The sequence below is a fragment of the Apodemus sylvaticus genome, chromosome 19 (genome assembly GCF_947179515.1).
Source record: "Apodemus sylvaticus chromosome 19, mApoSyl1.1, whole genome shotgun sequence".
Lineage (NCBI taxonomy): Eukaryota > Metazoa > Chordata > Mammalia > Rodentia > Muridae > Apodemus > Apodemus sylvaticus.
In genome coordinates this window covers 24,523,595-24,549,129 of record NC_067490.1, presented here as the reverse complement: position 1 = coordinate 24,549,129, position 25,535 = coordinate 24,523,595, and the positions used below count along the sequence as shown (strand labels likewise).

General features: G+C 49.1%; 2 protein-coding genes across 5 annotated transcripts in view; both read left to right on the top strand.

Annotated features, from left to right (window-relative positions):
• Dna2 (DNA replication helicase/nuclease 2) overlaps positions 1 to 18,438 on the top strand; it is a 29,073-nt gene extending 10,635 nt beyond the window's left edge. For both annotated transcript variants that reach the window (XM_052163774.1, XM_052163775.1), the window contains exons 6-21: positions 599 to 818; positions 3,107 to 3,224; positions 3,930 to 4,092; positions 4,239 to 4,433; positions 5,445 to 5,675; positions 6,632 to 6,748; positions 6,824 to 6,933; positions 8,437 to 8,546; positions 9,397 to 9,621; positions 10,319 to 10,512; positions 11,906 to 11,995; positions 12,079 to 12,283; positions 13,563 to 13,652; positions 15,203 to 15,385; positions 16,157 to 16,305; positions 17,384 to 18,438. In XM_052163774.1, the coding sequence (XP_052019734.1) occupies positions 599 to 818; positions 3,107 to 3,224; positions 3,930 to 4,092; positions 4,239 to 4,433; positions 5,445 to 5,675; positions 6,632 to 6,748; positions 6,824 to 6,933; positions 8,437 to 8,546; positions 9,397 to 9,621; positions 10,319 to 10,512; positions 11,906 to 11,995; positions 12,079 to 12,283; positions 13,563 to 13,652; positions 15,203 to 15,385; positions 16,157 to 16,305; positions 17,384 to 17,450 (2,467 nt within the window). In that variant the 3' untranslated portion in view covers positions 17,451 to 18,438. The remainder of the gene's footprint in view (positions 1 to 598; positions 819 to 3,106; positions 3,225 to 3,929; positions 4,093 to 4,238; positions 4,434 to 5,444; positions 5,676 to 6,631; positions 6,749 to 6,823; positions 6,934 to 8,436; positions 8,547 to 9,396; positions 9,622 to 10,318; positions 10,513 to 11,905; positions 11,996 to 12,078; positions 12,284 to 13,562; positions 13,653 to 15,202; positions 15,386 to 16,156; positions 16,306 to 17,383) is intronic.
• A 5,395-nt stretch (positions 18,439 to 23,833) lies between these two features.
• Positions 23,834 to 25,535, top strand: part of Rufy2 (RUN and FYVE domain containing 2) — a 32,236-nt gene continuing 30,534 nt past the window's right edge. For all 3 annotated transcript variants that reach the window (XM_052164519.1, XM_052164518.1, XM_052164520.1), the window contains exon 1: positions 23,834 to 23,916. In XM_052164519.1, coding sequence (XP_052020479.1) covers positions 23,913 to 23,916 — 4 coding nt within the window. In that variant the 5' untranslated portion in view covers positions 23,834 to 23,912. The remainder of the gene's footprint in view (positions 23,917 to 25,535) is intronic.

Sequence of the window (25,535 nt, the reverse complement as noted above, 5' to 3'; positions counted from 1 at the left end):
ACCTTTTAAACTTTTTTTTTTCTTTATTGATGTGAGTGATCTATCTGCATGTACACCTGCATGCCAGCAGAGGGCATCAGATCCCAGGATAGACGGTTGTAAGACCCCATGTCATTGCTGGGAACTGAACTCAGGACCTCTGGAAGAGTAACCCACACTGCTCTTAACCACTGAGCCATCTTTCCAGCCCTTGTCTCATCTTTTATGAAAGTGTTTTTCTTTTGCTTCATGGTCTCCTATGCAGTCTTGGCTGGCATGGAACTCATCATGTAGACCAAGCTGGCCTTGACCCAACAGATCTGCTGCTTCTGCGACTAGATTGCTAGGATTAACACCGGGCACTGCTATGCTGGCCTTTTAGAAAGTTCCTCACTACACCACTGTGACTCTTTGATGGTTGCCACAGCCACAGTCTTTACGGTGACAGGCCGAGCAGTGGGATTCAGATGAGTCAGTCCCTTGCCAAACACAGGACACCTCTTTCAGTCTTGCTCCCGGGTCATGCCAGTATTGCACTTGAGAAAGCGACCAGACAAGATCCCTGCGCGGTAGTCATCCGGTCAGGCGTGGAGTGAGTATGTTCTGTGTTCCTGTCTAGGCCAAGTGATGGCAGTAACAGAAGTTCACCTTGTAACATTGAAGTAACCAAGTCACTGGATATTGAAGAAAGCATCTGGTCCCCTAGGTTTGGGCTGAAGGGCAAAATAGACGTCACAGTCGGGGTCAAAATACATCGAGATTATAAAACGAAATATAAGATAATGCCACTGGAGCTTAAAACCGGCAAAGAATCGAATTCTATTGAACACCGAAGTCAGGTATAACTTTTTTTTTAAACATTTTTTTTAAAGATTTATCTATTTATTATATGTAAGTACACTATAGCTGTCTTCAGACACGAGGGCATCAGATCTCATTACGGATGGTTGTGAGCCACCATGTGGTTGCTGGGATTTGAACTCAGGACCTTCAGAAGAACAGTCAATGCTCTTAACTGCTGAGCCATCTCTCCAGCCGCAGGTATAACTAATGTCTGTAGTGTTGAGGGTCTCTAAATATATGCTCTGTTTCCTAATTACTGTTTAGCTCAGCCGTGTTTATGTTCATGTTGTAGTTTTTAATTTGTAATTGAAGTTCATAGTTTGAACAGACCAGTGTACATGGCATGGTAGACTCTCCAAATATATTTAGTTCCTCAATACAGAAAATGTCTGCTTAGATAGCTACTTTAGCATAGACATTTAGCTCAGTGGCTTTCAAGTTCAGCTGTTTTCTTTCTCTTTCTCTTTTCTTTTCTTTTCTTTTTTTTTGGGGGGGGGTTGTTGTTGTTTTTGGTTCCCTTCACCCCCAGAGGTTTCTTTGTGTAGCCCTGGCTGTCCTGGAACTCACTCTGTCCATGCTGGCCTTGAACTCAGAGAGATCCTCCTGCCTCCCAAATTCTGGGATTAAAGGCGTACACTGCCACTGCCCAGCTGTTTTCAGGGTTTTATTTTTTTTGTTTTAAATGTAGTTCTATGTTAAGTGCATTGGTGTCTTACCTACATGTATGTCTGCGTGAGGGTCTTGTATCAGATCTTGAACTTACAGTCGTAAGCTGCCGTGTGGGTGCTGGGATTTGAACCCAGATCCTCTGGAGGTTCAAGCAGCCTCTAAGTTTTTTTCAGTGTAGGGGATCTAACCCTTGGCGCTGAGTTATATTTACAGTTTGCAAGGGTATTCTGTTAAAATAAAAAGGCTTGTTTTTATCTTTAATTATGCGGTTTTGTGTGTGTGTGTGTATCTATGAGGCTAGATGTTAGACCCCCTGTAGCTAGATTTGCGGGCGGTTGTGATGTGCCCTACATGAGAGGGGACAGCTCAGGTCCTCTGCAAGAGCAGGGCTAGCTCTTCCTTCTCTCCAGTCCCCAGTTTGCCAATTTTTTTTTGTTGTTGTTATTGTTGTTGTTTTTAAACTTTATGATTTTTAAAAAATGTTATATCTGTGGTTGTTTTGCCTTCATGTATGTCTATGCACCACATGCGCGTGGTTCCAGTGGACCCCAGAAGTTGGCACCGAATCCCCTAGAACTGGAGTCACAGTGTTGTGAGCAGTCATGTGGGTGTTTGACTTGAATCTGGTTTCTTGGAGGAGCAGCCATGTATTTTTTTGGTTTTGGTTTTGGAGACAGGGTTTCTTTTTATAACAGGCCCCTGGCTGTCCTAGAACTTTACTTTGTAGACCAGGCTGGCATGGAATTCAGAGATCCGCCCGCCTCTGCCTCCCAGTGCTGGGACTCAAGGCGTGCGCCACCACCCCGGCTACAGTCAGCACTCTACACCACCCAGCCAGCTTCTCCAGTTCATGTCAAATCATTGTTCTCCCTTTTGGTTTTTTGAGTCAGGGCTCATAGATGTGGTTGTTCTGGAGCTCAGCATGTAGACTAGACTATCCTGAAGTTCACTATGTAGACTAGGCTGTCTTGGAGCTCACCATGTAGACCAGGCTATCCTGGAGCTCACCATGTAGACCAGGCAACCCTAGAACTCAGCAGTACTCCAGGCAGGAAGGCTGTGTTTGTGCTGGATTTAGTGATTTCCTTTGCCGGACACGGTTAATGTTACCTCTCCCGATGAGTAATGAGAGTTCCTGCTTTGAAAAGTCACTGTCGGTTTTGTTGATTTGTCATTGACTTAGATTTAAATCCTAAGCGTTTTGGGGTTCAGGAATTAACGTGTTGACGTTGTTGAATTGGAAATGTGAAATAGTTTAATTAATTTCTTAACTTTGGGAGTTGGCAAAGTTTGACTATTGAGGTGAGAAAACACTTTTCTCCCTGTCTTCCTGTTTTTGGGGGCAGGCACTGTGCTGCTGAACCACACCCTCAATTCCCAGTTCCCCGCCCCCCCTCCATGTCTTTCCAGTCAGCCGAAAACCGCAGGGCATAAGCTGTTTGTTTTGCACAGATCAAATGTTCGACACTGAGTGCGGTTTGTCACCTTTGTGACACGAGGCTTTGTCACAAGCGTTTGTGTCACTGACACTCGGGGAATTGTGCGGCTGACCTGCTCCTACATGTGGCAAAGGTAGAGCGTGTGTCACCGCTGCTTGACAGTCTGTCTCACACAGGTGGTCCTGTACACGCTGCTAAGCCAGGAGAGACGGGCGGACCCTGAGGCCGGCTGGCTCCTCTACCTCAAGACCGGGCAGATGTACCCCGTGCCCGCCAACCATCTGGACAAAAGAGGTTCAACTGCCTTGCTCTCTTCGAATTCACTGCTCGGGCCTGCTTTTGGCCATGCTTTCTGGTTTGTTTGTTTTCTAGACAGGGTTTCACTGTGTGGCCCTGGAACTCACTCCGTAGACCAGGCTGGCCTCAAACTCTCAGAGATCTGCCTGCCTCTGCCTCCCAAATGCTGGAACCGAAGTGTGCGCCACCACCGCCTTCCCTGGAGACACCATTGTGTCTTCTACTTGCTAGGCCGTACTGCAGCTTGTCACGTGTCGTTCTATATTCTATACATTTATCACTTGTCTTCATTAGTTAGTGAAGACTAATTAGTTAGTCTCCATTAGTGCAGGCATAGATGTGTAAGGACGGCTTTGTGGGAGTCAGATCTCTCTTTCCACCTTTCGTGGATTCCAGGGATTGAACTCACGTCTCTAGGTTCGCGCAGCAGTTTCCCTTATCTGCTTGGCCATCTTACTAGCTCACTGTGGAACGTACCTTTAACCCCAGCACTGGCACTTGGGGCGGGTGGGTCTACATATACTCCAGGCTAGACCCTGTCTCAAAACAAAAACAACTAAACAGTCTCACTAGGTGTGAGAAAGGAAGTTGTTTGAAAGCCTCTTCAAGTGTCGAAAGCCTCGAGGCACCTCAGCACATTGTGACTGTGGTCACTGGGAGAAAGTCTGCCTCGTTCTAAAAGCCAGCTTTCCCTGTCCCCAGAGCTGCTGAGGCTGAGGAACCAGCTGGCCTTCTCTCTACTGCACCGAGTGAGCAGAGCGGCCCCGGGGGAGGAGGCGCGGCTGTCGGCCTTGCCACAAATCATCGAGGAGGAGAAAACCTGCAAATACTGCTCACAGATAGGCAACTGTGCTCTTTATAGCAGGTAAACATGCTGGCGTGTGTGTGTGTGTGTGTGTGTGTGTGTGTGTGTGTGTGTGTGTGTGTGTGTGTGTCTGTATAGGAAACCTTACTTCACTACCTGCCAGGGCATTGTATGGTGATTAACTCTAATTGTAACTCTGTATTTAGAGCAATTGAAGACCAGGTAGATGATGCTTCCATCCCAGAAGGCATGCTGTCCAAAATCCAGGAAGAAACCCGGCACCTGCAGCAGGCGCACTTGAAGTATTTCAGCCTGTGGTGTCTCATGTTAACGCTGGAGTCACAAGCTCAAGATAATGGGAAGAGCCACCACAGTATCTGGTCCACGCCTGCTTCCGCACTGTGAGTGTTTCCCGAGCGGACGGTCAGTACCGTGTTAGGTAGTACACTGTAGCCTTTGGAATCCACGGCAGCAGAGGTTCCTGTAGACGCGGTTTCATGGAGACTTGGTTGGTAAAGTGCTTGTATTGCAGGCACGGGGGCCTGAGGTTTTAATCGCCCACACCCCTGTAGGGTGATCCCGGTGCTGCGGACGCTGAGACAGCTAGGTCCCAGAGCTTCCCTGGCCAGCCGGCACAGCCCAACTGTCTAGCTCCAGGCTGTTGAGAGGCTACGTGAGAAATCCAGGTGGACAGTTCCTAAGGGCCCACCCAAGGGTGCATCTGCTCAGGTGCCGCTGGGCCCCCCCTCCCCCAACTCACTCTGTAGACCAGGCAGGCCTCCGACTCGGAAATCTGCCTGCCTCTGCCTCCCAGAGTGCTGCACAAGCACAGTTTTTAAAGTGTCCTCGGCTTCATTTACTCAAGACCTCCCAGGTGTCACAAAATGATGAAAGAACAAAGAAGTTGTTAATGCGGCATTCGCAGTTTATAGTAGATTGTAGAAAATGTCAAAAACAAAAACAACAACAACAAGACAAACTTAGCACTGATTGCCAGGGGCCACAGGCCAGCAAGATTGCTCAGGGGTAAAGGTCCTTGCAGCTGAGCCTGATGACCCGAGTTTAATCCCTGGTGTTCACACGGTGAGAGGGAAGAACTGAATCCTGGGAGCCGTCCCCTGCTTCATGGGAGAAGCTTGGCCCATGTATGTGCACATTCATGTCACACACATTCATATCACACACAATAATAGTAATAATAATAATATTTAAAAATGTTTATGGGTTATATAAACAAATACATTGTAGCGAAACAAATGTGTCAATGTACACTTTTTGTCTTTTTTTTCTCTTTCTCCCTTTCTCTCTCTCTCTCTCTGTGTGTGTGTGTGTGTGTGTTTCTCTTTCTCTTCTCTCTCTCTCTGTCTTTCTCTTTCTTCTCTCTTCTCTCTCTTTCTCTTTCTCTTCCATAGGGAGGAGAGCGGCAACTGCGTTGGAAACCTGATCAGGACGAAGCCGGTAGAGAGAGTTTGCTATGGACAGTACTTACATAATTTTCAGCGGAAGAGTGGCCCCATGCCAGCCACCAATCTGATGGCAGGTGACAGGATTATTTTAAGTGGAGAAGAGAGAAAACTATTCGCTCTGTCTAAAGGCTACGTGAAGAAGATTAACGAGGCAGCCATAACCTGCTTACTAGACAGGTAATGAAAGGCTTCTTTGGACCACAGCTTTGTAGATAGGGATTACACACGTTCTCTGTAAATTCTCATCTTTAACTGACTCAATAGAAGGTCTTTGGTAACTGGGTTCTGTTGCAGCGTTTTGTGTTCTTTTGCTGAGTTTGTTTTGTTTACACACGTAAGTTGGGCACCGTGGCCCCCAGCAGCCCCAGCAGCCTCTCTGGTTCTCACTGCCCAGCCCTTTCCCTTCCACGCTGAAGTTTGAGCCCAGGACCTGGCTGACAGTAGGTAAAAAAAAAAAGCTCTATCGCCGAGGTACATCCTCCTCTCCTCCCCAGTCGTCAGTACACTGAGATCCGTGATAAGACAGTGACTGCAGGCAAGATGGTGAGAAGCTTCCTGCCCCCAAGTCTGACCTTACTCTGGGAACTCACGGAAAGACAGAAGGGAGAAGACCACTCCACAGTTGTCTTCCAGTACCACACACAGCCTGTGGCCTATCCGCCCCCACACTTCACACGCACACACACACACACACACACACACACACACACACTCACTAAGTGCCAGGATGCCGTCCTCCTCTTAGAAGGCGTTCTGGGAGAGCTCATTTCTCCATGCACAGGTCAGCGGAGAGCGTGAGGCACATCCAGGGGATGGCTGACCATGTTGGAGGAGGGCGTGCTGGTGGGGGTAGTGTGACGTAGGTATTAGAGGTGCCTTGGCATACAGTTCGTTGTAAAAAAAATTTACTTTATTTATTTATTGCATATACGGGTGTAGATTAGGTTTGCATGCTGTGTCCCGGATGACCTGGAGCATCCTGTGTAGCTGACAGTGACCTCGAATTTCCTCCGTCTCCCATGTGCCAGGATTACCGTGCACATCCACACTCGGTTCTTACACACTCCACCCGCGGCAGCAGTGTGTGCCTTACACAGCCGAGTGTGCCTTACACAGCCGTTTTGTTGTTTTAGGAACTTGTCCACACTCCCAGAAACAACGTTGTTTCGAATAGACCGGGAAGAAAGGCATGGTGACATAAATACTCCGTTAGGAAATCTGTCTAAATTGATGGAAAACACAGACACCAGGTGGGTAATGATGGAGTCTGACTCTTCCCACCTGTCCTGAGATACTACTAAAAGGACTTTTGTTTTTCTTCGTAGCCAAAGACTTCGGGACTTAATCATCGATTTCAGGGAACCTCAGTTCATAGCCTACCTCAGCTCGGTCCTTCCACATGATGCGAAGGATATGGTGGCCAACATTCTAAAGGGTATGGCCAGCATTTCAATTTGATTGTCTTGATTCTTTTTATAACCTAACTGTGCCAAGGCTTAGCAGTTGGTTAGGCACACAGTTCATGTATGGCTTTGTTGGGAAAGGAACTTGCCTTGTAAGCCTGGTGAGCCGAGTTTGGTCCCTGAAACCATTTGAGAAATAAGGAAGCCGTGGCTTGTATCTGCACATCTCCTGTGGCAGACGGGAGGGTGGAGAATCACCGCGAAGGCCGGCCAGATAACCTGAGCGTGCACCATGGCAGAAATAGGGAGACCCTGACTCAGAATGGTGGAAGGAAACCATCAGCTACTCTAAATTGTCACCTGACCTCCTCACATTAGAGCACACGTGTGTTCCTGTACATACATTACATCATACACGCAATAAGTTTACAAAGGTAGAGAGACTTTGACGGCTCAGTGTGATTAAAGTACTCGCCATGCAATGTGAGGCCTGGAGTTTAGATCACCTCCACCCATAAACGCTAGGTATCCATGACAGCCGGGGAGACCAGGGCATCCCTGGAACAAACCGGAGAGCCAGCCCGGCCCATAATGGAGCATTTAGAGACTCTGCTTTACCTGCTTCCATGAATAAGATAGAGTGTGACCGAGAAACGCTCCTGGTGTCAACCTTGGGCCTTTGCACGCATGCACACACGTGTGTACCTGCACATATTTGAGTATGCATACATAAGATACAGAATCACCATAACAAAGCAAGCCATGGTGGTTCCCTTCTCAGGTAGAAACAGGTGAGTTTCTGAGTTCCAGGCCAACCACGACTACATAATAGACCTTGTCTTAAAAAACAATCATTGCAGTGGTGGTGGTGGTGGTGCACACCTTTGATGCCAGCACTAGGGAGACAGAGGCAGGCAGATAGATCTCTGTGAGCCTGGTCTACTGAGTGAGTTGTAGGATAGCCAGGGCCACACAGAGAAACCCTGTCTCAAAAAATTAAACAAACACTACAAATAACTGTAGCATTGTTTTGCTTTAAGAACATACTCAGACTGGGAGGTAGAGGCAGGCAGATTTTTGAGTTTGAGTCCAGCCTGGTCTACAGAGTGAGTTCCAGGACAGCCAGGGCTACACAGAGAAACCCTGTCTCAAAAAATACCAAACAAACAAACAAACCAAGAACATACTCAAAGCTTGCTTTTTTTTCCCCCTCTAGACAGGAAAACTGTATAGTCTTGAAAAGTCCTGGAACTCACTGTAGACCAGGCTGACCTCGAATTCAGCCATCCACCTGCTTCTGTCTTCTGAGTGCTGGGATTAATGGTGAACGCCACGACCGCGTGGCTGCTTTTTCTTATAGAAGGTGAATTTATGAGCTGGACATGATAATATACAAGTAATCCCAGCACTTGTGAAGCAGAACAAAGTGCATTTTAGGGCTAACCTGTGCCACACAGTGTAGATAGCAAGAGCCTTTTTTTTTTTAATGTTCATTGAAATGGAATCTTGTTTTTTTCTGTTAAATTGGAATACAGGTTTGAATAAGCCCCAGAGACAAGCAATGAAGAAAGTTCTTCTTTCGAAAGACTACACTCTCATCGTTGGGATGCCAGGGACAGGAAAGACAACCACAATCTGTGCCCTGGTGAGCTCTGAAACTAAACACTTGTATTGGACCCTTCCTGAGTTTGTGATGCCTAATATCACAACCACTGTTAAACCTCAAAACCTCGAGGAGAAAGACCAGCTCCACAGTTACGCAAGTAAAGCAAGCTTTATTTAGTGCTGGCTAGGAAGATGGACACGGGCCAGGTCCATACCCAGGAATCCCAGACAGTGGCGCTGAATTAGGCCAGTCAGGTGCCTGTAAAGGCCAAACTCACACCTTTCCACATTTGTCCAAGCATATATCCTGTATAAGACATACTTCTTGCCTACATGTCTCTCGCCTAGGTGTGACTGAGCGCATCCAGTGTAGTTGGGGCAACCAACCCTGTTCACTAAATCAAAAACTTGTTATCTTACAAAAACAACAGCCCGAAGCGTTCCCGGAAGTTATCTGTCCTTGGGCACGTTGGGCTTACAGTTTTTTTAGCCCCCATACTGGTGCATTTTGCCTAGTGAGCAGGTTTACACATTTAATCTCAGCGCTTGAAGGCAGAGACAGGAGAATGGATATATGTAAGTTTGAGTCCAGCCTGGTCCACATAGCAAGTTCCAGACCATCTGAGGGTGCATAGACCCGGTCTCATCGAAACAACAACAACAAGAAATGATAAATTAACTGGGTGTGGTGGTACAGGCCTACACTCACGCCACTCTGGGGTCGGTATGATTAATGGCATAATAAAAACGCCTTGGGCACGTGAGATGGCTCAGCAAACTCCTTCCTGGATTCCAGTCTTCCTGAACGTTATAAGTGTTTGAAAACTAAGCCCGTTACTAGTTGTCTGGGCTTCAAAGTGACGATGTTTTTCTCGGCCTCCTGTTTCCAGGTTAGGATCCTCTCTGCCTGTGGTTTCAGTGTCCTGCTGACCAGCTACACACACTCTGCTGTTGATAATATTCTCCTGAAGTTAGCCAAGTTTAAAATCAGGTTTCTGCGTTTGGGTCAATCTCACAAGGTCCATCCGGACATCCAGAAGTTTACAGAGGAGGAGATTTGCAGATCGAGGTCCATTACATCCTTAGCCCATCTAGAAGAACTCTATAACAGTCACGTAAGTCAGTCTGGTTCTAACTGTGTGTGCTTGCACATGTATGTGTGTAGACATCAGAGGGACAGTCTCTGTTATTTCTCAGGTTGAGATGAAATCTCTGTTCTGGAGTTGGCCAAGTAGGCTAGGCTGGCTGGCCATCAAGGGACTCCATCTGTCTCCACAAAAAGATTTTGTTTTCTCGGTTGGTCTGTCTGTCTGTCTGTCTGTCTGTCTGTCTGTCTGTCTGTCTGATAGACCAGGCTCACCTTGAAGTTACTTTGTGGTTAATCTTGCCTTTGGCCTCCCTCGGGAGCTGGGATTTCAGGCCTATGTCTCCACGCCTGCTTGCTGCTGAGTTTGGGGGCACTGTGCACGTTAGGTTCTGGTCCTCTCTTTGACTGCTTGGTTTCCTGGTCTCCCTCTCTCTAAGTTCCTTCTGTCCTCTCCACAGCAGATATGATGGCGTGGGTCTGATCCCTCAGCTCCCTGGAGGTTCAGGCTAGCGGTTCAGGGGAATCCTAGACTAACAAGAGTCTCGCAAGAAACAAACAATCTGTACATGTTTCTAAATTAAATAACATTGAGAAATTCTTGCTGTTGGGGGGGGGGTTGATCTCTTAATTTCAGGAAGTGGCAGGAGTCAGGGGCAGGGGGGAGAGACACCCAAGTACCATCTTTGACATTCAGTAACTGACTTGTTTTCTGTGTTTGTCTGTAGCCTATCGTTGCAACGACCTGCATGGGAACAAACCACCCAATATTCTCCCGGAAAACCTTTGATTTCTGTATTGTGGATGAAGCCTCTCAGATCAGTCAGCCCGTCTGCCTGGGCCCACTCTTCTTTGCCCGGAGGTTTGTGTTGGTGGGGGACCATCAGCAGCTTCCTCCCCTGGTTCTAAACCGGGAAGCCAGGTGAGTAGATGCTCTCGTCTGCGTCCTGTTGCTGTGTCACACGCTCATCAAAACCGTCCTGGGGAGGGGGAAGATTTTTGGCTTACAGATTATAGTTCACCTCTGTGGGAAGTGAAGTCAGGAACTGCAGCAGGGGAACACTGCTGACTGGCTTGGTCTTCCTTCGACGTTTGTTCCCTCTTCCCAGTGTGTTTAGTTGATAACAGTGGGGATAGTAGACATTTCATTCCTGTGTGTTTGTTTCTGAGACAGTCCCACTGTGTATCCCCGGCTGGCCTGGAACTCACTCTGTAGACCAGAGATCTGCCTGCTTCTGCCTCCCAAGTGCTGGGACTAAAGATGTGCACCCTTACCCAGGTTTCAGTATGTTTTTTTTTTTGTTTGTTTGTGTTTTTTTTTTTTTGGTTGTTTTTTTTTTTAAAGATTTTTTATCATATGTAAGTACACTGTAGCTGTCTTCAGACACACCAGAAGAGGGCATCAGTTCTCATTACCGATGGTTGTGAGCCACCATGTGGTTGCTGGGATTTGAACTCAGGACCTTTGGAAGAACAGTCAGTGCTCTTAACCACTGAGCCATCTCTCCAGCCCCTTCAGTTTGTTTTTGGTTTTTTTTTTTTTTTTTTTTTTTTTTTGGTTTTCGAGACAGGATTTCTCTACATAGCCCTGGCTGTCCTGGAACTCACTCTGTAAACCAGGCTGGCCTCGAACTCAGAAATCCACCTACCTCTGCCTCCCAGAGTGCTGGGATTACAGGCGTGCGCCACCCCCGCCCGGACAGTTTGGTTTTAATAGACGGATTTTTTCCGTATTGTCCAGGCTTGAAGGATCTTTCTGCCTCAGACTCCCACCTCAGGCTTCTCGAGCTGGGCTGGCACACCTGTGTCACCACTCAGCACTGAAGCTCTAACCGTAGGAGCTGGGGTGCGGCTCGGTTCTCATTGCTCGCCCGCTGTGCGTGAAGCCTTGGGGTTCATCCCAGTGGTGCGTGCACCAAGCATAGTGCACATATTTCCAGCACTTGGGAGATGGACGCCAGAGGATCAGAAGTTCAAGGCCATCCACTGCTACCCTTCAAGTTGTGGGTCTGCCTGGGATACTCGACTTGCATCTCAAAATTTAAAACAAAAACCAAGTTTTCGGTTTAGGCTGGATTTTTGGGAGCCAGTGAGATTGCCTAGTGGGAAAAGCACTTTTCCAAGCCTGGGGAGCACGTTTGAACCCCGGAGCCTCAGTTACGGTGGACAAAGTTGTCCTCCGGCCTCCACAGGACCACCACCATGGCCATGGGCGGGCAAAGGCCATGCGCATCTACATATTGGTAGCTAAAGTTAAAATGTCAGTGGGCGTCTCTTTAAGGGGCGGGGCCGTGTGTGTGATGTCTCCTTGGCAGGGCTCTGGGCATGAGCGAGAGCTTGTTCAAGAGGCTGGAGCGGAACGAGCGCGCCGTGGTGCAGCTGACTGTGCAGTACAGGATGAACAGGTGTGTGCGGCCCACCAGCCCCGGGCGCCTGGCTGCTCTGTCGCCACCTCCGTGCAAACTGTGGTGCTCTCTGACTCTTCCAGGACCATCATGTCCCTGAGCAACAAGCTCACATACGGAGGGAAGCTGGAGTGCGGGTCGGACAGGGTGGCCAACGCAGTGCTAGCCCTGCCCAACCTCAAGGACGTCAGGCTGGGCCTGGAGCTGTACGCCGAGTATGCCGATAGCCCCTGGCTGGCCACAGTGTTTGAGCCAGACAGTCCCGTGTGTTTCCTCAATACGGATAAGGTAAGATGCTAGTGAAGAAGAACATTTTCTGTGTTTTCTTTAAACATTTGTCCTAGTATTTAAATGTCTCCTCAAGCTGGGCAGTGGTAGCACACGCCTGTAATCCCAGCACTCTGGGAGGCAGAGGCAGGTGGATTTCTGAGTTCGAGGCCAGCCTGGTCTACAGAGTGAATTGCAGGACAGCCAGGGCTATACAGAGAAACCCTGTCTTGAAAAAACCAAATCCAAAAAACCAAAACCAAAAAAAGTCTCCTTAGCTTGCTTTCCCTTTTTGAGCCAATTGCTTAGAGCCAAGTTTAGAACATACTCAACGTAGTGTACGTCCATACCTCGGCGCAGCACCGCAGTCCTGTCTGTCTGTCTGTGGTTCTGGTTCTCACCTGGCCAGCCTCTCAGACTCTGAGATCCATGGTCTGTGCCTGTGCCTCACAAGTGCGCTACTAGAGTGTGTTCCTGCCCCTGCTGGCTCCTGTGCTCTCGGGGTCTTTACAAGTTGACACATGTGAGGGTCGGGGTGTGGAGTTAGAAGGATCAGAAGTTCAAGATCATCCTGGGCCACTGACATTTTTAAAAAAAACCGACACACACACACATACACACACACACACACACACACACACACACACGATGAAGACTGTGTGGGCAGCTCGTTCCTTGGAGCGTTCTTTCAGTCTTGCTGGGGCTTTTCTGCTGCAGTATTTGAATAAAAGGCACCGAGATACAGTGTGGGGGCTGGAGAGGCTCAGGGGTTAAGAGCGTCGACCACTCTTCCAAAGGACCAGGTTCGATTCTCAGCACCCACATGGTGGCTCACAATTGATTCACGCCCTCTTCTGAGTTTTGTGAGTACCAGGTAAACACATGACACACAGACATATGTGGAGGCAAATACCCATATGTTTAAAAAAAGAAAAAAAAGATATGTCCGTGTTGGAGCAGTGATGGGTAGCCAATGTCACATGAGGCACTCTTGCCCGGTGCTGTCTTTCCTGCCTGTGATTTCCATGAGACAGACAACAGGGAGACGTGTGAGAGCTGGCCAGAGCTGTAGATTGCTTGTTATGAGTTGTTATGTGCTTTTGTGGAAATAAACTCCGTGCCCGAGCACACTTAGTGCTTGTGAGTGTGCGTCTGTGTGTGCGCATCCGCCACCCCTGCGTATTATTTCAGACTGCTTTCCGTTTATCTCCAAACCTAGTAGTCAAGTCTTTTTTTTGCTCCCGGGCCCGCCACTGCTTGAGCCTGACAGACTGCATCACTGGCTGCCTTCTCTGCTTAGGTCCCAGCTCCCGAACAAGTTGAAAACGGGGGTGTGAGCAACATCACGGAAGCCAGACTCATCGTCTTCCTGACCTCGACTTTTATAAAGGTAAGGTTGAGGGTCCCAGGCTAATCGTTGGGCGTGCAGAGTAATTATTGACTGTCTTGTTAAATACTGCCAGACTCTAAGGAACAGGAGATCTGGTGTTAAGACTTGTTCATTGAGATAAGGAGGGTCAGGATCTGGAGAGAGGGCTCAGTGGTTGAGGGCTGGGATCTTAGAAAGAACTGGAACTCAGTTTCTGTTATCCATGTTAGACTCTTCAAAACCACCTCTCTAGCTCCCAGGATCCAAATGCCAAATTTAAAGACTCTAAAAGCTACAATCAGAAAACTTAAGACTTTTTTGTTGTATTTTGTGACAGGGTTTCTCTCTACATAGCTCTGGCTTTCTTGTAGCCTAGAACTCATAGAGATCCACCTCAGAGCACCGGGAATAAAGGCGTGTGCCACCAGGTCCAGTGACATTCAGTTCTTCTTTTGGTAGCAATTGAAGTTTCCCTGTAGTGTCACTGTGCTGCGTCCTGCGTGTGGAGGGTTATTAGAACCCTTGTACAGGGTGCTTCTGATGCTTTGATCGGGAATGAGCGCTGAACGTGCCCTTCCCCAATTGGTGATCAATCAGTAGAGAGAGAAGCCTGGGCCTCAGAGGCGGGACTTCCAGGAGAACAAACATTAGCGTGCTCCAGGGGGAGCAAGACCACCAGCTGTGTGAGACCTCGGCCCTGGGCCTGGGGTAGCAGCTACACTGAGGGCAGACTTAGGGTGCTGGGCTAAGACTAAAGGAACTGAGCAGCTCAACTGAGGGCAGAGTTAGAGGTGTGGAGAGAAGGGCAGGCTAGCTGAGAGGCTTAGAAGTGCCGGCCATTGAGCATATTACAAGTGTGTGTGCGTGCGTGTGTGCGTGCGTGCGTGTGTGTATGTGTGTGTGTGTGTGTGTGTGTGTGTGTGTGTGTGTGTGTGTGTGTTTCAAACGTGGATCCCGGGTGGCTCCTGGGTGGGATCTGGTAGTGCAGTCCACCCAGAGCTTAAAGAAACTACACACTACAAGCTCTAACTGTGAATGCAACAGCAGAAAGTTGAAGGGCTGGGACAGAACGCAGTGGGTAAAAGGACTTGTCTCTGCTTGCTTAAGGATCTGAGTTCAAATCCCCAGCACCCATGTAAACGTCAGGCGTGTGTGTATGTGTGTGTCTGTGTGTGTCTATGGCCTTCCTATAAGGTCAGAACTCTGGCCTCCACATCCACGAGCGAGCCCACTCACATTCAGGCACCCAAACACTCTCAAACTCAGTCACTGCCAACCACATACACCTGAAAAAGACGAAAACTTAAAAGTTGGCAAAAGTGGGCAGTGGTGGCGCACGCCTTTAATCCCAGCACTTGGGAGGCAGAGGCAGGTAGATTTCTGAGTCCGAGGCCAGCCTGGTCTACAGAGTGAGTTCCAGGACAGCCAGGGCTACACAGAGAAACCCCATCTCCAAAATCAAAAAAAGGGGAAAAGTTGGGGCAAAAACTGTAACTCTTGAGCGACAGTAAAAGCGTAAAGAACTTAGAAATCAGGCTGCGGCTCTTAACTCACGGGCGTCTTCCACGCAGGCAGGCTGCAGCCCCTCAGACATTGGCGTCATCGCCCCGTACCGGCAGCAGCTTCGGATCATAAGCGACTTGCTGGCTCGGGCTTGTGTTGGGATGGTCGAGGTTAACACAGTGGACAAATACCAAGGAAGGGACAAGAGTCTCATCCTGGTGTCCTTTGTTAGGAGCAATGAAGACGGGACGGTAAGATGACTGCCTGTCTGCCTGGTCTTCCCCTCCCCCCTCCCTCCTGGCCTCTCGTCATCAGCGATAAAATCCAAGGCCCTGGGTTTCATTGCTATACAGGCAAGCACCTCACCGGTATAGCTACACACCAGCTTGCTCGCTCTTAATTTTTTGACGTTTATGTGTATGTATGTATGTATGTATGTATGTGTGTGTATGTGTATATATATATATATATATATATATATATATATATATATATATATATATATATATATATATATATACACATACACACACACACACACAAAATATATTTTCATGCATGTCATTTGTGTGCCTGGTACCATTAGAGGCCAGAAGAAGGTGTCAGATCCCCTGGAACTGAGGTCCTGGGTGGGTGAGATACCATGTGGGTGCTGGGAATTGAACCTACATTCTCTGCGAAATCATCTGGACTTGGATTTTCCACATAGCACCTTGGGTCATGCCTGTGATGGAGGCTGAAACAGGAAAGCCTGGAGTTGGAGGATAGCCTGGGCTACATAGCACAAAAGAACAAATAACAAAGCCAATATGGTGACACAGGCCTGTAATCCTAGTACCTGGAAATTGACGGAGGAGGAGTTCAAGGCCAGCCTTGACTGTATAGCAAGTTTGAGCCCAAGGTTCTGGGTGAGCTACAAGAAACCCTTGTCCAGAAAAATCAAAAAATATACTGAAGTCATTGAGGTAAACTATGTTATAACAAACTTAGACTGAAGTATGGGAATTCCCCTTTTTTCCCAGCTCGGAGAGCTCCTGAGAGACTGGCGGAGACTCAACGTGGCGCTGACCAGAGCCAAGCACAAGCTGATCCTGCTGGGCAGCATGTCCTCGCTGAAGCGCTTCCCGCCCCTGGAGCAGCTCTTCGGCCATCTGAGCGCAGAGCACTTAATATCCTTGCCCAGTTGATCACGTGGTCACCTGGGCGCTGCTGCTGTGGGTCTCTGGTTGCCATGGCCATAGGTCAAAGACCGCTTTGCGGAGGCAAGGAAACTTTCACAGCAAGTCTCGTCCAGTCATCAGTGACGTGATGGTGATGGGAGGCAAAGTCTTCCGCTCTAACTGGAAACCTCAGGCTGGGAACGGCATGGTGTGGCTGCCCCCTTTAGTCCCAGCCCCTGGGAGGCAGAGGCAGAGGCAGGCGGATCTCTTGAGTTTGAGGCCAGCCTGGTCTACAGTGTTCCAAGACAGCCAGAGCTTACATAGACCCTGTCTCAAAAAGTGGAGGGTGGGGGACAAGACTCGAAGCTCCCATGTCAGCCTCCTGCCTTTCACGGTCCCACAGACATGGTCTCTCTGAAACCTTCACTGGCCATACACTGAGATCCTGCTTCTCAAGGGTTGGGTTTATAGCAGCAGTTCTCTCTCTCTCTCTCTCTCTCTCTCTCTCTCTCTCTCTCTCTCTCTCTCTCTCTCTCTCTCTCTCTCTCTTTTCTTTTTGGTTTTTTCGAGACAGATTTTCTCTGTGTAGCCCTGGCTGTCCTGGAACTCACTCTGTAGACCAGGCTGGCCTCGAACTCAGAAATCCGCCTGCCTCTGCCTCCCAAGTGCTGGGATTAAAAGCGTGTTGCCACCATTGCCTGGCTCCATTACTTTTCAAACAGATGGTTCTGTGAGGTGAAGTCTCAGGTATCCAGGTTGGCCATGAACTGACTAATTGAAGGTGACACTGAAGTTCTGATCTCTGGCAGCCCCAGATCCAGGCCTGGGCCCCCACGCCTGGCTTTCTGTCACTTTTCAAACAGATTATTCTCTCTCTCTCTCTCTCTCTCTCTCTCTCTCTCTCTCTCTCTCTCTCTCTCTCTCTTCCCTCCCTCCCCGTAGGATCTCGTGTATCCCAGGCTATCCTACCACTTAGCAGTGGTCTTGAACCCACCACTCTGCCTCCTCCCCTCTAGGACCGAGGTTATGAGTCGTGCCGTAGTGCACTGGTGCCTTCCCCGACTCTGTCTTCCTTAATTCATGTTACATCGTGGACCTTCCATCCAGAGAACAGGAGAGCCTCCGCCACATCCTGGGCAGTTGCCAGGGAGACTGAAGCACAGCGATGCTGCCTGCCAATGCTGTGTGCCTCCGGGGCAGTGACGGCCTCCCTCCCTGGGAATTCCACTCTTAAAGTGAAAATGACTTTTAGCCGAAAGTACAAAAGGACGTGAATGTACTGTTTTCAAAGTTCCAGATCTTTCTCTTCTGTTACCACGCAAAATTCTACTTTAAAAGTCCTGGTGTACCCAAAATTGAGAAGCCTGAATTTGGAAATACTTCAAGTATACCTGTGTGTGCAAAGATTTCCACCTTAAACTGTGGATCAGCCTTGGGTTGTGTACAGTAACGCCTAAGGTTCAGTTAGAGCTCAAGGTTGAGAGCTGACAGAAGAAACTACAACTTGAGGTCTGAGTCCCGAATCGTACAGGTGACATTTGAAAGGTCAGACAGACTGGCCCTTGTCATTGCTTGAAGCCACTGTGCCAAGGAGACCAGGTGACGGGTACTCTGAATTTGGGCATTTCCTGCTTGTTGTCCTTGCTTTGTTCTTTGGTGTCACCTGTGATTTTTGCTCCGAGCCTGGTCTTTGAATGTCACCCATGAGTCCTGTCGCCAGTTCTTTATTCCTTGTCCCCTCCCCCACTGTGTCCCTTTGTAAGTTTTTGGACTCCGGCAGTTTAATATTAGAGGAGGATTCGATATAAAATGTATTTTTGATGTATTTTATATAAAACAAAAACTTTTTTTTTTGAGGAGTTTGATGGCAGCTTACGGGGTGGGGGGGGGGTGTGTCCACCTGTTAAACATCCTGGCTGGTGCTACTCACTTTTACACTTATGTACAGATGTTTTTAAGAATAAATTTACCAGCAAATAATTAGCATCTCTCTATATATAATGACATTTTCACATCAGGTCTTATCTCCTGGAATGGGAAAACTTCTACCTCACTTAAGTGGAAGTTTAAATATGTTAAAATAGTTGGTGCTTCTGTCTTTTTTATTATTTAATGTACAGTTTAATAAATTTTATGTTCTGGTAGACCTGGCTGAACCGGTTTTCATTTTATGGCTTTTATCTGTGTGTGATCTGTCCTGGATCTCGGGTGACCTTGAACTTGCGATCTGCTCATCTGGTTGCTGCAGTGGTGGGGATTAAGCCTCCAGCTTTCCGCATGCGCACCCCACAACCCAGCCACCCTCTGCCCAGGTGCCTAGCTTCTTTTTCCATAATGATGGGTGAAATGTTGCTTCTACTTATGTCAGTTACCTTTTTTGCTGAGAAAAGCATCACATCGGAAGACTACTTAAGGGAGAACGACTTAGGTTTCCAGATGCAGAGTCCACAATGGTGCTGGGCACTGCAGCAGGGGACTGGAGCAAGAAGCTGAGGTGTCACCTCTTTAGCATGAGGTGAGCTGAGGTGAGAACACTCAAAGCCTGCTCCTCCGAGAGACCCACTTCCAACAAAGCTGAACCGACTCCAAACACCCCCACCAACTGGGAACCGGGTGTGCAAACACCTGAGCCTCACGGGGAGAGTTTTCATCTAACCCCAGCAGTCTACAGCTGAAACCAAGAAATGACAATATCCCAACAAGCTGGGCGGTGGTGGCGCACGCCTGTAATCCCAGCACTTGGGAGGCAGAGGCAGGCGGATTTCTGAGTTCGAGGCCAGCCTGGTCTACAGAGTGACTTTCAGGACAGCCAGGACTACACAGAAAAACCCTATCTCGAAAAAAACAAAAAAACAATATCCCAATGAGATTTATAAATGACTTAACCATTGAAAGAAGATGGTATCTGGCAGATCAGAAGAGTTACTGTCCTTGCTTAAATAGCAATCATTAATGAGAGTATGGAGCTGGAGGCGATCTAAGGTCCTTTCAGTCCTGGGGGGGGTGGGGGCCACTGTGTGTGTGTGCAGGTGCCTCCTGAAGCCGGAAGAGGGTAACGGAGCCTAGAATCAGGAATTACAGTCAGTTGTGAGCCTCTCAGCACAGGCGTTGGGAACCAAACTCGGGTCCTGTGCAAGAGCATCAAGTGCCTAACCACTGAGCTCTCCAGTCTGTCCCAGCTCGAGTCTTTTAGGTATTTGAAAGAGTTAAGAGGTTTCTGTGCCTTGAGGTTTGAAGTTAGGCACGCCGGCCCATGTGCGCATGTGTACGAGAGCTAACATCTCTTGTTTGGGGAGGAGGACTCCCTAGATACAATTCAAAGCACCATTGACCCATTTGGTTTCCTTGTCCTAGTCAGCGCAGGTTCAGAGAAGAGTGTGTGGCCTTTCAGGGGCTGGAGGTGAGCTTAGTGCTTAGCACACCCTACTCTTGGAGAGGACCGGAGTTCAGTTCCCAGCACACCACAATGGCCTGTAACTTCAAGTGATCTGATACCCTCTGACCTCCCCCCTGGCATATGTACACTCTTGTGAGCACATACATACACATATTCACCTGCACATATGCATGTAGCATGTAATAAGATAGTATATGCAAATACTCATAATAAGATAAAATGGACTCTCAGGAGCCCCGTCTCTGGACTCACTGTATAACCTGAGTCAAGCCTCGGATTCACTGGCTTCACCTGATGTCACCTCTGGGCCCAGCTGTCACCCGCAGCACCTGCTCTTCCTGTACCGTAACTTGGGTAGCCTGGTCTAGTTACTGTCTTTGTGGTCAGTCCTAAAAATCACCAATTTAGATCTCAGCACCCGGGAGGCCTGAGTCTGGAAGGTCATAGGTTTGAGGCTGGGCCCGGCGTGTAGAGAAGAGCACTGGTGAGCAGGTCGTGTTGACAGCTCTTGAAGACTGAGTGTGTTTAGACCAGTGCCTCCCAGCCGCTGCTGCACTGCTCTCACCAGCCCTCAGTGAGGGAAGCCATGTGCAGCTCAAAAGACAAACACTCAGTAAAATACCACAACCCAGTCAAACAAAAAGTAAGGTAATGCTGATTTCCTGGGAATTGTGTTAATTTTTAAAAAATGTTTTACTAATTAATTTATTGGGTGACAGATGCTTATGCCCTAACACCACCTCTGTAGCAGCTGGGGAACAATTTTCAGGAGTCAATTCTCACCTTGTAGGCCCCTGGGGGAAGAAACTCAGGTTTGGTGGCTCAGTGCTTCTACCCTCTAGCACTCTAGCCAGACCATTCCAGTATTACTTGTATGCCCTAGAGGCTCTTGCTGCGTTCTCGAACAGAAGGGTAGATGCACTGCAGAGAGAATATCTTAGGCCTGTATGGGTGTCGCACCTGTCAATAAACCCGATGGCCTGTGGCTTAGGCTAGAAATAGGTGGTGGGATATCCGGGAGCCGAAAAAGGATTCTGGGAAAGAGCCCAGGCATCCCGGGGAAAGAAAATTGCAGACAATTGCGATGAGACAGACACAAGGTACCTGAGCACAGGTGACCCAGTCACCTGGCAGAATGTAGATTAGAATAAACGGGTTATTGTAAGTTATATCTAGTCGGAAAAGAGCTTAGCTATATATCCAAGGTATTTGTAAATATATATTGAGTCTGAGTCTTATTTCTCCAGAGCATGGAACTGGGAGAAAGAACCAGACCAAACCTGTACAACGCACAGCCAGGAAACACCTCAAGCTTGGGGGATTCCTCAGAGGCTTGGAGTCCTTCTAGATATGAAGAGGGGGAGAAATAAGTAACGACGTTGTATAATATTTCATTTGTGGGACGCCTAAGCAGCCGAAAGTCAGAGCTACGTTGTTTAGGGATCCATGCCCAGGTGGTGGTAGTATATCCTCAAAGTAGGGAGAGGATTCTCATGAGAGTCAGGATGGTGCTGACCCCTGGTCCCGTGTTCATAGGGAGAGGATTCTCATGAGAGTCAGGACGGTGCTGACATCTGGTCCCGTGTTCTCAGGCTTTCAGGGCCTGGGCAGGTCTCTGTTCCGTCTTCATCTCCCATGTACATCAGGACTCTTTGTAAATATACTTCTCAGTATATAACAATCTCACATTAAAGAAAACTTTTCCACTACATATATAAGTTGAAAGGCAACCTGGGACTACACAAGACCTCTCAAAAACAGAAAAGGAGGACTAGAGAGATGGCTCAGCGGTTAAGAGCATTGACTGCTCTTCCAAAGGACCTGAGTTCAATTCCCAGCAACCACATGGTGGCTCACAACCATCTGTAATGGAATCTGATGCCCATTTCTGGTGTGTTTGAAAAAAATGGCAGTGTACTCATAAAATAAATAAATTAAAAAAAAAAAAAAACAGAAAAGGAAATCTAAAACCAGAATTCATTGTCTCTCAGGTAAAGAGTGCACATGCGTATGCTTGTGAATGCGTACACACAAAAGAGTAAACCTTTTAAGGCACAAAAGTTGCTTCCTCTACCTTTGTTGACTTGCTGGATATCAATGCATCAATTTATCATTGTTGGTACAAGAGAGAACCAAAGCGACCTGAGAAGGTTTGAACGTGCTTGGCTCACAGGAAGTGGTGCTGTTAGGAGGTGTGGCCCTGGAGGAGGTGTGTCACCGTGGGGGTGGGCTTTGAAGTGAGCTCCGCCCACAGTGGAAGTCTCCTGGCTGTTTTGGATCAAAGTGTGGAACTCTTGACTCCTCCAACAACTCATCTGCGTGAATGCTGCCGCGCCTCTCATGATGATGGACCGAACCTCTGGACCTGAGCCAGCACCGACTGGACGCTTGCCTTTAGAAAAGTTGGCTTGGTCATGGTGTCTCTTCCCAGCAGTGAAACCCTAACTGAGACACAACCCAAGCAGTTACGAGAGTCCAGCCGAGCGAGATTGTTTATTTGGATTAAGCAGCACAAACTGACTGCAGCACAGACTAGGGAACTGACTTAGCAGATGACAGACCTTTTATTGTACTCAGGCCGATACTGATCGATCAGACGCTTGGATGGAACAGACTCGGGAACTCACTGTGATCCGAAAGAGAAATCGTACAACATTTTTAAAAGACGTGGAACCCCAAAGCATGGGGCGGGCTTTAGCATTGTCCAGTCATGTTTCAACACAAGGGGGTTGAGCGAGGAGGTGACTGGGCCTTATCCGGGTCACCTGGTTTCAGGGGCCTTGCCTGAGCTTTGCAGTCAGGTCTCCTGCTGGACTCTGGTCCGGAACTGAGAAGGATAAGGGAACAAAGGGTCGGGCCAGGTGCAGGTGGTCAAGTAAACCACTCCAGGCCATGCTTAGTTTAGATAAGGCAACTTCTGTTTTACAGGTTAACAGATAGACATGGCACACCTGAAGAAGCGGGATAGGAGTTGGTTCCGGGGTCTGGGAACCGGAACTCAGTTTTGACTCTGCCCTCAGGATAGATGTTGTTCCTGAAATGGCTGGGTTCAGGCAACTGTCTCCTACAAACCAGAGTGTCGATTTACTACCATTGTGATGCAGCTGTCTACCTACTTTTGGTGGTCTGTTAAAGTGTTTTGGTGTTTGTTTGTTTGTTTGTTTGTTTGAGACAGGGTTTCTTTGTGTAGCCCTGGCTATCCTGGAACTCACTCTGTAGAGCAGGCTGGCCTCGAACTCAGAAATCTGCCTGCCTCTGCCTCCCAAGTGCTGGGATCAAAGGCATGCACCGCCCTTGCCCAGCCCTGTTTTTGAGATGGGTTTATTAGCTCCTGAATCAAGATCTGCTTGCTTTTGCTTCAAGGATGAGTCCTGGGGTTACAGGTGTATGACAGGCGCCACACCCAGCTAGCCCATTGCAACATTTTATCTACGGGCAAGTCGAAAGGCAGAAGGAAGCATTCTTTTCCATATGTGCGAATTTTTAAAGACAGCTTCGTGTACACTCCAGGTCTTGCCTCCAAGTCCGAAGAGTTGGTATTTTATAGGTCCACCACACCCGTTTACAAAGTATTACATTTTGTTATTTGGAACAGGGTCTTTTTGCTAGCCTTAGGTGACCTGGCACTTGTCAGGTAGCTCAGAGTAACCACGAGTTAGTTCCTAGCAGTCCTCCTGCCTCCACGTCCGGTTGAGTGCTGGGGTTAGCAGCGTGCACCCCCGCACCCGGATTTCAGCGTCATGCTTTTGCGACCAGGCTAGCTTCAAATCCATTATGTAACTGAGCCTGGTCTTCAACTACGGATCCTCCTCACTCGCATCTCTCAAATGCCAGGAATTACGGGCCGCTGGCTCTGCTAATTGCGGGAGGGGTTCTAAAAATCTGTCGGCTGGCGCCGAGGTTGCCGGCGTGTTGCATTAAAGCCATCCAGCCTGCGAGGATGAAACCTCGGCAGGTAGCTTGAGGCCGCATGTGCATCCTCCCTCGGCGCTGTGCAGCGGCGCCCCGGCCCCAGATCCCCGCCACGCCTCTTTCTCTGACGCCGCCAAGGTTAGTCAAATGGGGGATGATCGGCGGGGACAGCTTCGCGCGGCCGTGGCGTCCTCCCGCCGCCAGGGGCGCTGTGGCAGCGCCGAGCCCGGTCAGACGCGGTGGCCGCCGCGCGCCTGCGGGGAGCTGCTGACCCGCTCGGCGAGCCCGTGTCCCGCACGCACCGCCGCCATGGGTAAGGGCAGCAGCCGGGGTCGCCATCCTCCGCTTGGGTCGCGCAGTCACCCGGGGACCGGGGTGGGGTGGGGAGCTCCCGGGGTCGCCATGGCAACGTTCGCCTGCCCGCATCCCTGCGCCCCGCCCGCCCTGGGGCCTGGCGGCTGGGGCCGGTGGACGGGCGGGGGCCCGGGCGTCCAGGGACAAGGATGGCTTCCCAGTCTCGCGTGTGGCTGGGGCGGGCGGAAGGCTGGGGAGGGGAGCGGTGTGGTGCCGGGAGCGCGCCCCGCGGGGGCCCCCGGTGCAGGCGCGGGGCGCGGAGGGCGCGGGGCCGCCTCCAGGGACTGCCGGGGAGCGCCGGCGCGGGCCCCGCCTGCGGTCGCTGCTGCACGAGCCGCCGTGCTAGGCTCGTCCCGGTGCAGGTTACAGGTTGTGATGAGCACTCTTAAAAAAGAGAATTCTGCCGACTGTGAAACGTCAGGTGGTTTCGCTTCAGCGCGGGAGTGGGTGGAGGGAATCTCACCTCGACCGAGAGTGCAGGAAAAGTGGGCAGATCCATCATCTTCCAGCCGGGCTGTGCAGGATTGCAGAGGAAGTCAGCCCAGAGAGCCGAAAAACAAACCACCACCGAGGCCAGAGCAAAGGGACTCTTGTTTTTTCGAAACAGGTTCTCCCTACGTAGTCCTGGCTGTCCAGGAGCTAGCAATGTAGACCAGGCTGGCCTCGAACTCAGAGATCCCCCCCACACACACACACATTTTCTGGGATTGAAGTGTGCCGTACCACGCCCGGCTGTTTTGTTCTTAGACAGTGTGCCACCGAATAACCCAAAATGGTCTAGTGACGCCTTGACCACCTGGGTTTGTCATTTACTTGAAGGTTGTTTGTGAGACAGGTCTCACTATATAGCATTGGCTGCCCCGGAACGGGACACTCTGTAGACCAGGTTGGCCTCAAGAATCACAGACATTGGGATTACACCGCATGACAGAGCTGTCTGGAGGTTAAGAAATGCAGTGTTTGTTTCTCACAGCTGTTTTCCCATCTTTGTGGAAAATATTTGTGCCACTCGGCAGTGTTTAGAGTGTTGGGGAAACAGCTGATTTTTTAAAATGTTTTTTTTTTTATTTTTTTATTTTTAATGGGTGTGTACCTGAGTGTAGGACCCTCCAGAGGCGTTGGGTCGGGGTTTAAGCAGTTGCCACAGGTACTGGGAATTAACCTCTTTCCAGCCCATGCTAGAATCTTTTCTCCTTTATTTTTTTCTTTTCTTTTGATTTGGGAGTTGCGTTTTTTTTTTTCTTTGTTTGTTTGTTTTTTTCAAGACAGGGTTTCTCTGTATAGCCCTGGCTGTCCTGGAACTCACTCTGTACACCAGGTTGGCCTTGAACTCAGAAATCTGCCTGCCTCTGCCTCCCAAGTGTTGGGATTACAGGGAAGTTGTGTTTTTTCAGACAGGGTCTTACTATGTAACCCCGGCTGGCTTTGAACCCACCTCCCATTTGCTTGCTAAGGTTAAAGGCACAGACATAAGTCACCCTGGATTGAGCTGTTTCTTCTCTATCCCCATATTTGTCAGAATATTTTGATTTTTTTCTGTTGTTTATCCTGTGATGTCTGTTCTGGGAGATTCTGGAA